The following is a 17,137-nucleotide window of genomic DNA, read 5'->3' as shown; positions in this document are numbered from 1 at the left end:
AGACCCCATTTGACACCCATTGAAAAAATCTATATTTACAGATTTAATCAGCATCAGTTTTAAAAGTTATATTTTATCGTTTTTATAATTTGTCTAAAAATTATATTTGAGTTCGTGAACTTAGGAAATAAACGAATTCATCAAACACTTTCATCAGATTATTTGAAAATTTAAGTCCATAATTTAAGCCAAACTCAGCCTCTTCTAAATCCAAATTTCTTGTTCAACTATTCCATGAGATAAAATCTTCCATAATCTGGCTTTGGCTTCATTCTAATCCTATTATTCTCTACCACTGTCGCACTGTGTACCTACCGACATGATAAAAATCAAATCAATCCTAGGGATATACCTACCACCTAGTTAACAGTCCCATTTTACCACTAGAACCAAAATTGACCTTTCAATCCTTGTCCAGGTTAATATATCACAGCAATGACAGCACGAGATCAAGGAGTTAATTTGACAGCGTTATAAGTTATAACAAAGAAGATAGTTAATTTACTGCACATTGTTGATGATAGATATCACTTACAGTCGTACTAAACTAATTTGTCGAGTAAGATATAAACAAAGTTGCTAATATAGGATATATATATATATATAATTATATATATAGTGGATATAATAATTAGTCCTTGTTTTTAAGTTGAGCTCTCTTGATTTGCATGGTGTTCTGAAGTTATGAATCTTAGCTGGGAAAGAATAGTTTGACGGCGAAGCAGGCAAGCAGCGCAACCAACCACTGTCATGCTTTTGTGCTTTCTTAGTTTCCAGTTTCACTCCACCATGAATCTTAGTTTCAAGTTTCACTCCAGGCTTTTTAGTATTCACATCGATCCTTGCTGTCAAGCTTTGTGCTTTCTAGTGTATGGCCAACTTCAACTGCTCAAGTATCTCAATGCCACGTTGCAGATTAGGTTTGTGGGTCTTTCATGCCCTGCACTTTTGTTAAGAGTGTGATAACAAGATGATAAGATAAAGATAGCCTCTAGTTCTGAGTCCGTAATCCCACTAATATGAAATTTGGAATGTAAATAAACTTTGTCCCCAGTATTTAAATTAGGATATGGGATCCTGATCAAGGAAATAAACTCATGTCATGATCATGGCAGTTTTGAATATTCTCAGAGCCATGGCAACAATGAACAGATATATTATATGGATGATGGAAGATTTAAAGTTTTGAACCAAAGCTAGACCATAAAAAACGGTAGCCAAATGGATGTCATAATCAAACCAAAGACTTTCTGTTTTGAAGGAGATAGGAGACAGCATGAATCTTCAACACAGCACCCACCTGACCCCATTGCTGGATTTGATTAAACATCAGAAGGAATATCATAGCTTTTTCTCTTTCTTTTACTCCAAAATGGACAATCATAGCTCTCTATGACTATGAATGAATATCACCACATCAGACACAATTCATCAAAGGCCAAAGGAACCCACCACCAAGATAGTGCTTCCTGGCTTATACCTAATAATTCAGCTACCAGAAAAACCCAGGTAAATCTGAGGCATTATTATAGCAGATTCATCATCACCACAAAAAGCTAATGTAAATCTTCCCATGCTAGTATAGAGTAGTTAGTAGTCATTAGCAGTACAAAAATACCAGCATTTCAGCTTGGCAATTTGGCATGCTTGAATCACAAGTCTAAATGTGAATTATGTTGTTGTTTCTCTTTCAAGGTCATATCAGAAGAAGCTTGTCACGTTTCTTCCTACTGTTTTAGTGGGTCATCACAGTCCCAGTCCTATTCTCAATTTGTTGAGTAAGAACATCAAATTGTATATTATGTATCTGACAGAACCCTGTCTTGTACATCAAAGAGCTAAAATTAGGCGCGGCAATTAGCAGATGACAAGCGGTACTGTATAAACGTCAGACAATGGTTTTACTAAGGGCCTTTAGTAATAAGAGTTGGTGAACTGTGAAAGTATCTTAGTTATTACTTACACCAGAATCTCTGGTAGTGAGAAGTTGATTGACCTCAAATCTTATGCAGACTGACATACAACATGTGAGATGTCTATATATAATTCGTTTGTTCATCTGCTTGATGTGTATACCTGGAATCATTTTGGTACTGATAGGAACTTGACGAACTTCACAAGAAAGCTCTACCTCCACTAAGTTCCCTTAACCAAAACCAAAAAGAATGAACATTGGATTTGGTATCAAAATCCCCTAAAACAATTTACTCTGATATCATTTCAGATAATCACTATCACCTAAAAGCTTATCATGCATGCTAGAAAAATAGCAATGAACATGTATGTTATCAATAAGGGTGTACCGTGCACTCAAGAAGCATCGTTGCGAGAATCTGTGTCCAAGTGTTCTGCTCTACTCAATAAGGAGCTCAAGTACGTATTGCGGTTTCTGGGTTCTCACACAAGTATACTAGCTACTATTAAGTTCCAAAAATTATAGCCATGCATGCAGTTCAATGATTTTAATCTGCTTTTGTTTGTACCTATCAATCCATTAGCGCAACTAGAACGTTTTAAGCTTGGTCGAACCTTATCAGTATATTCCCGCAACTAGGGGTATGTTCGAACTTCTAAGCTGGGTCGAAGCTTGTTTTGCTGGCATGCACGGGTAGGTAGTGGCATCCAACGAAGGCTTCGCAGGTGTGCATGTAGTACTACAACTTTCTGCATCTGTATGAATATTGGGTCCCTACTTCATGTATTATTGGGGGTGGATGCCTGAATCTCTTAAGTCACTTCATGTACACAGTGCATGCATGCAAGATGTACCAGAAAATAATTCAAGTTATATTGGAGGTTTGTGATTTGTCAAGGTCACTGGCAAACTCAACTTAGGTTAGCTGGGAAGAAAAGCGAATAATTCGTTGCCATCCGCATGTAACATCATGCAATGGTTTGTTTTATACACGTTTTAGAACAACCCATGAGGCAATTGGTTACCGATTTAGCAAAAATCCTGAAATTCTTGATGTGTAGAATTGAAGATATCATATTACTTGATGTGTAGACCTGAAAGCATATGGTAAACTGAGTTCCCTCACCAGAACCAAACGAAAAGGACAGGAAAATTGGATTTGGCGTCCAAATCCCCTAAGCCTAACACTATTTACTCTGATACCATTTTAAATAATCACTATCACCTAAAAGCTTATCATGCTGGAAACATAGCAGTGAACATGAATGTTAACAATAGGGGCGTACTTGATCAAGAAGCATTGTTGATTGTTGCGAGAATGTGCCAAGTGTTCTGCTTTATTTGTACCTATCAATCTAAAACCGCAACTAGAACGTTCCAAGCTTGGTCGAAGCATATCAGTATAACTAGGGGCCTGTTCTAAGCTTGGTCGAAGCTTGTTATGCTGGCATGCATGCACAGGTAGGCAGTGGCGTAGTGCGATACAACAACTTTATGTATCCATAAGAATATTTGGGTCCGTATTTCATGAATTGATGGGAGACGATGAACTATTGAAGATCTTGAAAGACGGCCTTTTACATTCAATTACTCTTCTGATGCTTTCTCGAGCTCCTCCCATGTGGCTAATTTTTCCCGGGGCTTGTCCTTTAAATTCCCAAGCTCTCTTTCTAGTGAGTCTATCTTTTCCCATCTATTAAATGGTACAGCTCTCACATTTCGGTTGTCCAGCAATTGGAGGAGACCCTCCCTGCCTGAGCTAGATGATGAGAATGTCACCACACCTTGCTTAAGGTCTTCAGATATACTTGCAACCTGCCAGATCGATCAGATACTCAAATGAGAAAAGAAGAGCTGTAATCACCCTAATGAAATCAAATCCTGACAGGCTATCCTTCCATTCAGTTAGTGTACAAGACCCTGCTTACAGTTTCTTCTGCACAATAGAGGTTTGTAGCAATGATCCCAGTTGGTCCTCTTTTCAACCATCCACATACATACAAAGCCTTCTCTACCCGTGTATGATCTCCGGATGTATCACTTAAAACTCGACCCCTAACATTTGGAACCACACCTGCAACAAAGGGCCATCACATCAGATTTGCTTTCACATGCACACATGGGATCAGCCAAATAAATTTTCATACCATCTCATATCAGGAATATGCATGTGTCATGATACAGGTTAGGGGAATAATATTCATCAAATTTTGTATAATATCATGAACTTCATGCTTGAATATATCTTGGCTCTCTACATGTTTAAGGTGTAGCTATAACAGACACCTTAGATCCATTAAAAAGATTTACTTTAATGCTTACCTTTCCAATCATCAAAAGGTAAGCCATTAACTGGTACTGATTTGTATCCAATGCTCTTTAGAACAATTCTACAGACAGAAAAATACATAATTGTCAGTAAGCCATCGCGATTTATGACAGACATAGACACATGCATAAACACCTGACTTTACGGCTTCATCATACTCACATATTACAGGATAATGTCACTGGTAGGGAATTGAGAAAGTTGGAATTTAGACAGTATACCCGCATCCAAGATCTTCAAATTGGCCAGTACCTGCAGCCATTTGTTCACCGGGACTCACACCTACAGTTTTAAATTAAAGGAAGTGAAATAATGAGTATTACTTGGGAGGAGCAATCATATAGATCAACTACACATTTTATTAACAGCTTTCACAGTAACATGATGTTTTGACCTCTTCTAGTTTACTCAGGCACAGAAATAATTTATGGTCCTGTGACTCAGTGCTGTGTTTATTTAAAATGAAATATACATGAAAAATTTTACAAGTCACATTTATGAAGGATAAATTACCTATAAGCTTTGTTTTCTCAAGCCTGACACCAGCAATATGACCAGTTCTCTCATCAGATTCTAGAAACTTCTCTGGCTTTCGAAAGAAAACAAAGTGGAGTTCACGTGGATCTGAACTAGGGTGCAAAGGTCTAGAAGTAGCAGCCTTAGACAGCAACTCATAAACCCTTTTTCGAATTCGATTATTCTTTATCTCTTCCTTATCAAATGACAGCAATCAGCCACAAAACAACAAAGGAAGGGAATATTAATTAAGGTAAAAAGGAATTAATATACCACCAAAACTGTGTGTGTGTGTGTGAGAGAGAGAGAGAGAGGGGTATACTTCATCTGCTGGGGTTTTCAGTAGATCAGCTGCCTTTATGTGAACATGCAGATCTTTTACACCTGAGAAACAAAAGCAAACGCCTGTTACTCAAATGTATATTACATCCAAAGGTGAACAGTCTTTGACTAAAATTTTGAACCATCAGCTGCAGTTGGAAATGGAATGAGGAGAAGTTTAACAATCACCAAGAATTTCACGCAACTCTTTAGCAGTACAAGCTGCTTGTGCCGGACCCCGCCTTCCGACCAAATATACTTTCCTGACATGAACAATATTATAAACATGAAACCTAGATATAATAAAGTGGCCACTGAATGAAACTGATAAAGTCTAAGGTGTGGGATAGAACCTTATAGAGCTCTTCGCAAGAGCAGATAAAGCATGGCTAGCAATATCAGTTGTGGCCAATTCTGTTACTGGTCGTAAAAGAATGCGTGCGACATCAAGAGCTACATTTCCCTGAAAGCAAAAGGAACTGTATATTAGGTATAAAACTTTGCAGTGAAATGCTCCATGTCTTAAAGTGTTCTCTGAAGTGTAAAAGATTTCACATTTCTGAATACCCTAACATTTTCTTCAAACTATGCTTCAGCCATGTCAAGTTATGGTTCACATTTTATATAGTTCACTTTTGTTTCTCACTACATGAGACGACAGTTTGTTGAGGACCATCAGTTGTATTTTTGGTGATAAAGCAGACTCATTTTCCGAAACCTAGTCTTCTAGTTTACATAATTATTGCCTCCCTTCCCCTGTTCTATCGTGCCTAATCAGTACTATACACTAATTACAATTTCTGGCTTATCTGTTGTTTGTTCTTCGACTAAGTAATGTCCTTACAAGAGGATTCTTAACTCCTATGCAAACATAGAAGATAACCAAAATTAACAGTATAACATCTACGTATCTTTTGGAATATTTTATCATCAAAGTAATGTCAGAAAAGAAATTATAAAAGTATGCCAGTGATAGGTTGACTTAGCAAGTATGGACTGAGGTTCAGACAGTTGCATGTGGGGTTGCAAGAAATTGTGAAGTGTTTGCAGTAACCACCTCACTCATACCAGTGACTATTTACAGAAATTTTCATTTCTTAAACAATTTAAGGTACCTGGCCAAGAATTACAGCTGTATCCGAACTCGTCAAGTCAGGATTAAGGTATCTGGAATTCGGATGCCCATTATACCACCACACAAATTCTCTAGCTGCATATATGCCACCCAAATCCTACAAAGTTATTCAAACAAAATATTCAATATAATATAAGTTAATCTAAAAAGGATAAAGATCAACAATGGTTTAGTTACTATCAACCGCACCCTACCATAGAAGAGGAAAATCCCAAAACCGTAATAAAGGCTTGGTGTTATCTCAGGCATTGACACTATCATTTGACACCCTATAAGTTTGGTTTCTACATTCATTCAGCATTGACATTATCCAGTCAATTGAACAGACAGCAGCAAAAAATTAAGAGCAAAACAAGCAATACATACTTCTCCTGGTATACCGAGAACCCTATCACTTTCTGCACCATATGCAAGCACAACCTGCTCAATAGCACAGAGATACTGATCAACCAAAACAAGAAAAAAAAAAAAAAAAGACATTGCCAGAGTGAAGCTGCAAACATTGTTTACACCTATTGAGCTAAAAGAGTCCAGAACCACACCACATCATATAGCTCGCGGAGCTCGGGAAGGGTGACAGAGGATCCAAGAGTGACATTTCCGAAGAATGAGCACCGTTGGTGTTGCGCAACTCTAGTAAACTGGTTCACCACAATCTGTTGCAAGTTTTCTGATAAACAATGAGCTCAAAACTTTAAAATTCTAAATCCTCCAAAAACAAACATTCAATAATCTCAAAGGCATACTCGCTCAAATACACCATCTATAATCTATGAACTCACAAACTTCATATTCCTCTCAAACAGCTCAAACAAAAGCTCTAGAACTTTCCGAAATAGCAATGGAGGAATGATATGATCACCTTGGTCTCAGGATGGTCCGGTGCTACGCCGGAGCGGACTAAACCGAACGGCGTGGGCAACCGGTCAATGATGTCAACCTCAGCTTCCTGGTGCGCCTTCAGCATCTATTTCAGTTCAATTTAAATCACCAACCAATTGAATCCATCAGATTCCAAAATCTTCATTCAATTTTCAGAAACCAAAAACACTTGAATCGCAGAAGCAACACGAAGCTTTTACCTTCTCCGCCGTGTAGAAGCCGGCGGGTCCACTTCCGACGATGCAGACGCGGAGAGGACGAGAAGCGGCGGTGGAGAAGGTTCTGGAGAGCCACGTCATCGCTTGGAAAGCCGCCAATTCTTTTCGAAGGAGATGGAATTTGATCGACGCGGTTGAGTCTGAGCTAAGTCGTCACTGTTCAGCTCTGGTTTACTGATACTTGATAGGGCTGGAACTTGGGCCGGGTCGCGTAATTTTAAACAGATATTGAGATAGGCCCAATATCCCCAAATATGCCCAACTAAATAATCTATCCAATTTTACAGTTGTTTAAGTTGATATATATAAATTTGAAGTTAGTTTGCGAATTTCCATTGCTGAGATAAGAGTCTCTTCTCAAAGAACACCTTTTATTGTAGGATTGGGAGCGATTGAAGTCTATTCAGCCACTATAACATGGGGCAGATTCGTGTTAGAGTCAAAATGTGAGCGAGAGCAGTTACTACGAAAAAAATTACTTCCTCTTGTGCTCACATTGTGTTAGGGTCGAGTCTGAAAGTAAAGAGATGACAAAATGGGAAGTGAAAACTACACAAAGCATCAATATGACAAACTCACAAACAGTTTCCGGTAACCACCGTGTTGCCCTCCCTAAAATGAGGACCTCTGTTAATGCAAGACATAAAACACATGGGTAAATGGAAAATAAAATTTATATTCGAAAATATCCAATTGCTTAGTGCACATTTTAAATATATATCCACTTTTTGCAGCACTGATGATTAGTGCACATAATTACAAACCACGGTATTCATAATTACATGTTTGACTCCACCACCAGCCTCATGGCCCGCCGCAGGAAAACCTCATGGCCTCGTGGCCCGCCGAGTCAACATGGCGTCAAACTGTGAAGGGATGTCACAATTGACGTATATGTGGCGTCATAATAAAATGCTTCACATTAATTTACAGTATTGGAATTTCTTTTTTCTAAAAAAAATAAAGAAAGAAAAAACCGATATCCATATCTTTTTGTCTTATACACAGAAGTAAAACACACGAAGCCCTAGTGAGGCCATTTGATGAGAGATTAGAGATTTTTTGAATTCGCTTAGTTTTTTGGTTGTTCGTTTGTTCACATTGGGTCATTGTATTGATATAACATGATGTGAAAGCCTTTTTTTTTAAATTAAATTTAGGATGGATGGTTGAATGTATCTAGAGGTGTCACGTTTCTGTTTTTTTTTTTTGTGGAATCACATTTCCCTATAAGATAGATTTTAGAATTTCTCCAATCAAAACCCAAAGTACAAAAATTTAAAAGAAAACTTCCATTATAGGTCACAAGAGCCAGGATGGTTTTTTATGTTGTTGATTACAAAAAGAAAAAAAGGCAATGAAAAATGAAAGGGAAGAGGGAGTTGTTGAAGGTCGGCATGCGGCATTATGAGAAGGGGGGCAAAGGGCTGGTAGTGGGCCTTAGGTTGGGTCCTCTCCACTAGCAACAATACGGTCCAAAACTTCAAGTCGCTTTCGAAGATAAAAGGCCCAAAGGGAAAAAATAATGCTGGTATACAATTCGCATGTGGACCCACGAGTAAAGTCGATATAAAATACAAAACAAAAAAAAGGAGACACTATGAAATCTTTATTCAAAATACTATACTGTATTATAAAGGGCTTCAACCATGAATTTGTTCTTTAAAATGTATTTTAATTTCTTACGACATTTTAGACAATCATGTCTCGTCTAGGGTATTAGATGAAATTAGAAACGTTGAAGTGAAAAATGTCATGCTTTTAAATTGTTGATGTGAAAATCTTGAAGTATACTACAATGATAAAGGTAAGTGTTTCAATTTTATTTGTTTCGGATATATTTGAACTTTGGCCTTGTTTACTTTGCAGAAAGGAAAGTGATCCCATGGAAAAGAGAATGAAATCAAATTATTGAAGAATATTTTCATTCATATGTTCTGTAGTGCATGAAAAGTTATCCAGAGAATTGTAAAAAAAAAAATTGTAATTATTGCTTGTTGTGAGTTATAAATACACGTACATAAATTTACTAGGAGATTGGACGAAACCACTTTCCCCCTAATTTTCTTTTTTCACCTCGGAGTGTATTTCATTTTCTAGGTAAGAAATGATGATTTTTCTGATGAGAATCATCTTGTTAAGGATGAGTTGAGAATTTTTTAATTAATTGTTAATTATACCTATTTTCCGTTCACATTTTTTCATCACAACCATTTATATATTAGGTATATATATATATATTTATATATATATATAAGTAGATTAGATATATAGATTTTCAGCAAATTTAACATTCATTAAGGTATAAAAGTAGCTCAAATTAATTAATAACCAAAATTGGGTATAAAAGTAGCTCAAATTAATTAATAACTAAAACTGTTAAACACGAACCATTTTAATTTATATTGAGTAATTCACATTTATGAATGTCTTAACGATTGTTAATTTTAATAAAATTATACGTAGATGATATACTCATATATATTTATAAACTAAACGGTAAGGATACGAATATGAAATAAAAAAACTATGTGAATCAAAGAGGTCACTAACTAGTTTTTAGCAAGATGAACCTCATTAGAAAGCAAATTTTTTTCAGTTGCTTAGTACATGCGAAACATACAAACAATGTCTCATTATCACTACACACTTACCGATAACATCTTCTCAAAACAAGAACAAAACACATGAAGATTTATTCATCTTACTTCTTCACTTGTAGATGACAGACTAATTTTACAACATGATCTTCTTCTCATGAGAACGTTGTATGGTCCAAACATAAAGGTGCTCACTCCTAGTTTGCCATGTGATTGCCTCATCGATTGGGTTATGAATGATTAGACCATTCTTTCTTACATATTCCTTTTGGATTTTCTGCATAACCTTATTCTTTGCAACATGTGAGTTGAACCGCCCGCTGATTCATCTCTGGTTCGTCTCCCTCTGCCGGGGATCACTGGATCATGGGCATAATAGTTTCGTTCCCAACTGGTTACAGTCGTGCATGTGATCACAGCACGTGAGCTACTCCCATTGACATGTTCAATGATCTAGGGCAGACGTCAGGCTAACGAAGTGACGATCGAGCAGGATGTAAAGCCTGTGCAAATCTCAAGTCCATCGACCATTATATCTTCTTCTGTTACTTTCCTTCCCAGAAATGACCTTGAATTCCCGAACTAGAAGATAAACAATTTCTAGTTATTGAATACGCAAAAGCTTAATGATAAATTCTTCGTCTGTATGAACTTAATTAAACTACCATTAGAGAATGATAGCTAGCGATAAGTCCTTCAGAGTTCGACAGCTTGTCCCTTAGTTTTTGTTTGCAGGGAAATAATGCCTCGTCTTTTTCAAAAAAATAAATAATAATGCCTCGTCCAATTTGTCATTTATTGAATAACTTGAACACTTGGCATCGAGTACTACTATCGCGAAGGAGTTCGATCTTGATCATCACTGATCGACATGGTACATATCTGTAATAGACTTTGGCCTTACCATCCTTGTCCTTGCTTCAAAGAAAAGACTGATTATAACAAACTAAAGCGAGTTGATCCTTATTTTAGTCTCTCTCAGTTGACATTTATTCTCTTCAAGCAAATAATTAAGCACATTGGCTTTGTAAAAAGCATTAGAGTGGGGCCAAAACCCAAGAAAGTGGGCATTATTCAATATATATATATATATATAGAAAGACAAGAGTATAGTGATATTGAATTGGAAAAGGAATGTATGAAAATTATTGGGATCAGTTCTATAGTTATTTTATTTGAGTATTTATTTTCCAATGAGAATGCTTGAAGATTTGTTTATAATCTACTGAGATATGGTCTTTCTGCTTGTCTGCCAAGATTATTCCTTTCGTGATATTTTACTTGATTATTAAACTTGCTACTTACCTATACACTTCTTTTCGAAAGCGATATAAACACAACTTATCTATGCTAATTTGCATATAAATAAATTATTATATATACTCCATACATGATTCATATGACGTATTTTCTTAATAGTATTAGTTTATTACTTACTGTATTTGTTTCTGATTTATTACTCATATTTTTTTATTTCGTTTTACTATTTTTATCTCGTATATGTTTATCACATCATGAAATAATATAATTAGTTATATATACCACATGACGGTGTCACTTGATATTCCGGACACACAAAATAATTGCTGTTTGCGCACATAATCAATTACTAATTTGCACAAATAATTACTATATATGTTCTCCAAGATAAATTATATCTGCTTACGCAGCTGATCAGTTATAGGTTGAAAATTCCTGATTGAGTCCGGTCCTAGGTGTTAAGAGTCAAAAGTCATTTCGTTCTTATAATGAATCACCTTTTGAGTTCATGGTATGTTTTATAGCAACTACTAATATATATTATGAAATAGCTACGAATATATGAACGTTGCTAGCTAATTGGACATCATGAGATAGCTATATGAATATTTTTAAAGTATTTTTCATAAATATAAGTAATTGGGTTGAGTAATTCCGGTAGGAAGTGACACTTCGAATTGAAAATTATTATGCACACACTTTATGTTGACACACCATTAATTACATATGTAATCTAATAGTTTCTGAAGCTACGACTTTAGGAATTAATATTAGAAGAGTTAGTACTAGAGAAAATTATTAGATGCATAAGAGATTGCAATGCTAGTGGATTTCATATCGAAGAGCAAGAGAACTTTCGATCTGTTTTCTTCTAAACGTAAAGAGGTTTTATATTTCTATTTGCTTGTCTTCATTTGCCATGGACGGGGGATTTGAGTTCTTAATAGCATTCCCTTTTGGTTAAAGCTAACCACTAAAGTAGAACTAAACCAGGATCAATATTTGAGTTATGGCTTACCCTGCATAATGCTTATTATATGTAAGCTAGATGATGAATTAGGCTGTGTTTTAGGGATCTTAAAAAGGATGGGTAGATTAAGGACGGTAAATAGCATGTGTTACGAGGAATCCAATGATCAAGCATGAGCAAGATGAAACAAAAGAACACACCCTTTTATGAGGTAATATTCGAAGCTCTAGGAAATGACATGCCAAGTCAAAACAATGTCGATGCTTATCGTGATTTTATTAGCAAATGTTAGTTTTAATTAACAAATTAGAAAAATCTTGAGTATGATCGATATGGAAAAGCATGCATGCACCATCTATACAGTACGTAGGGTGTACGTACATGTGAATGTCAAAAATACAAGAGAAACAAACTCAATGACGGGTATATACATATATACATAATGAAGCATGCATATGTTTGCTGTAATGGAGAAATATTAATTGTCCGGCGTAATTGTTTTGGCTGAGACCAACGATGTATTGATTCGTTTCCGGGAATAGTATATGGAACTTTGCATGCATTAATCTAGCATGTCATTCGAATTGGAACACTCCAAGTTGATCGAAATAGTATTGCTGATGACGACCAACTAATATCAAAATTTGTTCATGCATCAATTATGTAGATTATTGTGTGCCACAAATCCGGTACCAACAAAATTTTGAGCCACATAGTAAATATATCAGGCTTCAAACTATCGAGGATTCTTCTACGAGCCAAGACCTGGCCTAGAACTTTTTGGTTAATCTGCAATTCTGCATAGATAATGTCCTAATTTAAAACCTTGCCATATAGAAAACCCCAAAAGCATAGCGTTAGAGAAACCGAGGAGAATATATGGGAGGGAAGGTGAGGACAAGAGAGGGAGGCGTGTTGTTTCTTGTTTGTTTTATCATTGTATATGGGAGAGAGCCAAAAGAGAAGAAAATTAAAATGGGGAGTGAGAAAAGTAGGGAAGGGCTGTGCTGGAAAAGACACGGCGCCTCCGACAAAGATTTTGGCAGTACGGACCAGACAACGCCATAGCTACCAGTTAGTTTAAATAAAGTCTCAACATGCCCAAAACAACAAGGGTTATGTAACTTATGTTCCTAAGGCAAGGCAATTGAGCTCGAGATTTAAGGGGTATTTGTTTCTTTGTTTGGTTCTTGCATCAAAATGCGGTTTAAGGGAATGTATGTCGTGGGAATAATAGGCGAGGAGAATATCCAATGTTTGTTTATGCTTGCTAGCTTGTTCTCGTTTGATTTGTTCGATATTAAAAACGTTGAAGTAGTATGCGTCGGAACTCGGAAGTCCCTAGGGTTTCATTGCAAAAATGAAAAATTTGAAGAGTCATCCGCCTCATATTAACTAAAGCATACTATTTTCTACTATTTTTCTTTTTGAGAATGTTAATTAACTAGCTAAAGCATACTAATTTATTTGATTATTGCAAATATTGTTTGTAACCTGCTGAACCTGTAGTTGATCAGTCGTACGTATACAAAATGTTGAATTTAAAGTCTCAAATTTCTTTCAATATATATGACGCAGTCAAATTACATTGTCAAAATACTGAGGAAGTGTTATGTGCTTTAGAAAAGAAAAATAAGTTTCTATATCATTATACTAATTAATCAATACTTATAAACGGATCTTCTCAAAATAAAAAAGCACATAACAATTATGTCCATTCGAACTATAGCTATAGCATTTGATTTCGAAGATGCAAGTAGACAGCTAGAGTACTGTAGACATGGACATTCATTCCTTCCTACTTGCTGCTGAGTTTGAAGTTTTTAACAACCGGATTTGGTTGAAAAACAGATAAGGTGGCCATTTATCAATGCGGGAGTGAAAACAATCTTGACTGGTCTATCTTGATTCTGGGAAACTGTAATCATTCTCTTGGAGACCTGAGATTAGGGATCTCCGAACCCTATAAAATGACCGCTCGAAAAATGTAATACTGTACAATGTCGGTCACCTCCTAATCCTATTTCTATTCTATACTCTCAATCACGGGTCATCGTCCTCACATTTTTACAACATTCTTCTCCATTCCTTAAACAATAATTAGGGCAGTCAGTTACAGCAAGCTTACAAGCAGATATGGTTGCCACACATACATCATCCACTAACAGCCTTCGAAGGTGACTACAAATCTAGTAATGCCAATGCTCATATTTTGATGATCCTCACTATCAATTTCGTAATCATCATTCTCTGTTATTTTAACTTATAATTGAGTAGTTTGTAAATTTTCATCCAAACAAATTGTGAAGTATATATATGTACGTGTATATATATATATATATATAATATATATATATATATATAATATATATATATATATATATATATAATCCTCTATCTAATCCCACTATTAAAACTTCAGAGTCGTTTAAGCATATACTGTTAAACAGCGACAAGCGTGGCCCATGAACCAACTGTACCGATATTTTTCTAACTTAGTCATCTCACAGTTGTTGAGTTTTAATCACAAAAGTCATCGGTATAATTAGGTATTATCCACCCACTTATAATCTATATTTTATTTTTCATTTCTTAGATGTGAGATTTCTCCTCTCCAACACGTCTCCTCACGTGCAACCTAATTTTTAGGTCTACACGTGACAGATTAACATTCCACATACTGGGACAAATAAATTAAGGTCTAGTAACCAACGACACTTAGTTACATCCAATCGGAAACTCTCCAATGACATGATAATAGCACTCATCTTGGGCTCATGATAAAGTGACACTCAACTCGGGCCCACGACATATTTTAGACGCGATTGGAGAGGAACCCGCTCTGATACCATGTTAAATAGGGATAAGCGTGGCCCATATACTAACTGTACCGATATTGTTCCAACTTAGCCACCTCACATGTGTTGGGTTTTAATCACAAACTCGATACAATTGGGTATTATCCACCCACTTATAATCTCTATTTTATTTTTCACTTCTTATATGTGAGATCTCTCCTCTCAAACATATACAACTACATCAACTCCGATCCTCGATCATTAATTAGGTAAGAAAAGTCACAAAACCATTTTACCTAGCTAGGGTTACATACGTACCAGTTCTCAAATTCGAACCATCCATGACAATTGATACGGCTAAAATAATTTCACAATTAACCATGTAAAAGATTGTTAATCGTAGTATATAATAAGTAATGATCGTTTGCTATTAGAGACTCATTGTATTTAAATTTGCACACAAAAGAAAAACTAGCTAATTAACTAAACTAACAAATAAACAAAAAACTAGAATGGTGGGATGGATTATGTAAGGGACAAAAGGTGAGAATGGAATGAGTTGAAGAAAAAACAAGTAAAAGAATGGGGGGGGGTTTTGGTGTTACGAATAGAGCAGAACAAGAAATAGTAAATGAATAAAAAAACAAACAAATTAATGTGAAATTCATAACATATAATACAGAGAAGATGTTATAGACTCAATTATCCACTACCGAATACTTTAAAAACATGTGTACAATCCTATGTTCTAATTAATAAGTCAAGAATCGGTTTCAATCAAGAACAAACCGTGAACACACTGCATAAGTTTTTATTACTTCCCATAACTACTAGAGCAAAATGACACACCGTTACTTAACCTTTGAAATAACCAAATCCATGTATATACGTTATTCTTTCAATGAATTACTCTAAGCAATAAACACGATGGTAATTTGATCAAAACAAGTATGCAAAACTAGTGTGGAAATGCCTACCTAGCATGCAATCCTCTTTATTTAGTTTCACCTATTATCCTATAGGTTTTACTACTTTAAAATAAACCTTCTAGTCGTTTAAGAGATTAGTCAACCTATTTCTAGCCCAGACCCACTCACAAGTTTAAAATGTTATATGCATGTATTAATGAACATAAATAAGCAAGAGTTTTATGTAAACCAAAACCAAATAAACGTCTTAAAAAACTTAATAATAACGAAACTAATAATCAAACCATGTCTATCACATATTCGGAGTTTCTAACCTCGCCCCTGACTAAGGAAAATTAGACACATATAGTTATAAAATTCACACAAATAAAATTACAAAGGAATGAGAAAGTATGGATGTTGGAGAGGTCGAGGTAATGATGGTGGCAATTGTGTGAAGCAACTTATGGAGGCCTTTATGAGATTTTAGCACCCTGAGGAGATGTGAGTTGTAGCTTGAGGAGATTGGATATGAGCTTTAGGAGATTGAAGATGAGTCCGAGGATTTTTGTTGATGAATCAATGAATGGATATGGATTTCGGTCTCTCCCCATGTGAATCTGCCTCCATTGTGTTTTATATATGTCTCCTCCTTAACGGAGATTCAGACTCCCCTTTTCTTTATATTAACAAGTCTATAATAGACTCCTCGAATATGGTTTTTAACTCCTCCCTTCTTATACCGTCCACTATGAGTAGTTCCTCTCTACGTCTTCTTGTAATCCATATTTGCTAGGAAATAGAGGGATTATTTCTCAAATAAGATCCATTGCTTATTAATTACTCCAAAAATTACCTAAACATACAACTAAGTTAATATGGTATTTTTAAGGAAATAAACAAATATAAATGCAAAGATTTATACTATAATATTGTCATGACTTGCATTAGTCACGAAACATGAAGCTTAAGCTTGCATTAGTCATGACTTGGAGTAAGGTAGCCTCCGAATTATGAATGACTCAACATGCAATATCGACTAATTAATTACTCATAATTTCCGGTAGTTTAGTACGTAGGGGTCAATTAAGCCACTAAATTACTTGGCTATATCTTACAAGTTAAACTCATTTCCATCTATTATCTGATTCTTAGACGTTAAATATTTCCTCATTAGAAAGATGGCGAGAATTAATGGAGGGTGTTAGGGATTCAGGTAGAATATCACCTTCTTATTACCATGATGCGATTTAGGGTGTCAGGTATAGTATTTATTTTAACAAAA

General features: G+C 35.7%; 1 protein-coding gene across 1 annotated transcript; it reads right to left on the bottom strand.

Annotated features, from left to right (window-relative positions):
• Window positions 1-3,238: 3,238 nt before the first annotated feature.
• LOC126793392 (NADPH:adrenodoxin oxidoreductase, mitochondrial) lies at window positions 3,239-7,969 on the bottom strand. Its single transcript, XM_050519904.1, has 14 exons — window positions 7,900-7,969; window positions 7,299-7,456; window positions 7,079-7,183; window positions 6,759-6,872; window positions 6,583-6,636; window positions 6,197-6,313; window positions 5,435-5,544; window positions 5,271-5,344; window positions 5,083-5,144; window positions 4,758-4,956; window positions 4,466-4,526; window positions 4,238-4,305; window positions 3,844-3,989; window positions 3,239-3,730 (listed from the first exon to the last, which is right to left on the bottom strand). Exons 1-14 carry the CDS (start codon window positions 7,967-7,969, stop codon window positions 3,503-3,505), a joined length of 1,566 nt encoding a protein of 521 aa, XP_050375861.1. The 3' UTR covers window positions 3,239-3,502.
• Between the last annotated feature and the right edge of the window lie 9,168 nt (window positions 7,970-17,137).

This window comes from Argentina anserina, chromosome 1 (assembly GCF_933775445.1).
Source record: "Argentina anserina chromosome 1, drPotAnse1.1, whole genome shotgun sequence".
In the NCBI taxonomy this organism is placed as follows: Eukaryota; Viridiplantae; Streptophyta; class Magnoliopsida; order Rosales; family Rosaceae; genus Argentina; species Argentina anserina.
This window is presented reverse-complemented; position numbering and strand designations above follow the sequence as displayed.

Coding starts and splice junctions, on each gene's coding strand:
- LOC126793392 (XM_050519904.1), bottom strand. CDS start 7,969: ATGTGTTTTATGTCTTGCATTAACAGAGGTCCTCATTTTAGGGAGGGC. Junction 6,637..6,758: donor TCCGCGAGCTATATGATGTG/GTGTGGTTCTGG, acceptor GCTATTGAGCAG/GTTGTGCTTGCATATGGTGC. Junction 3,990..4,237: donor ACCTTTTGATGATTGGAAAG/GTAAGCATTAAA, acceptor CCTTTGTTGCAG/GTGTGGTTCCAAATGTTAGG.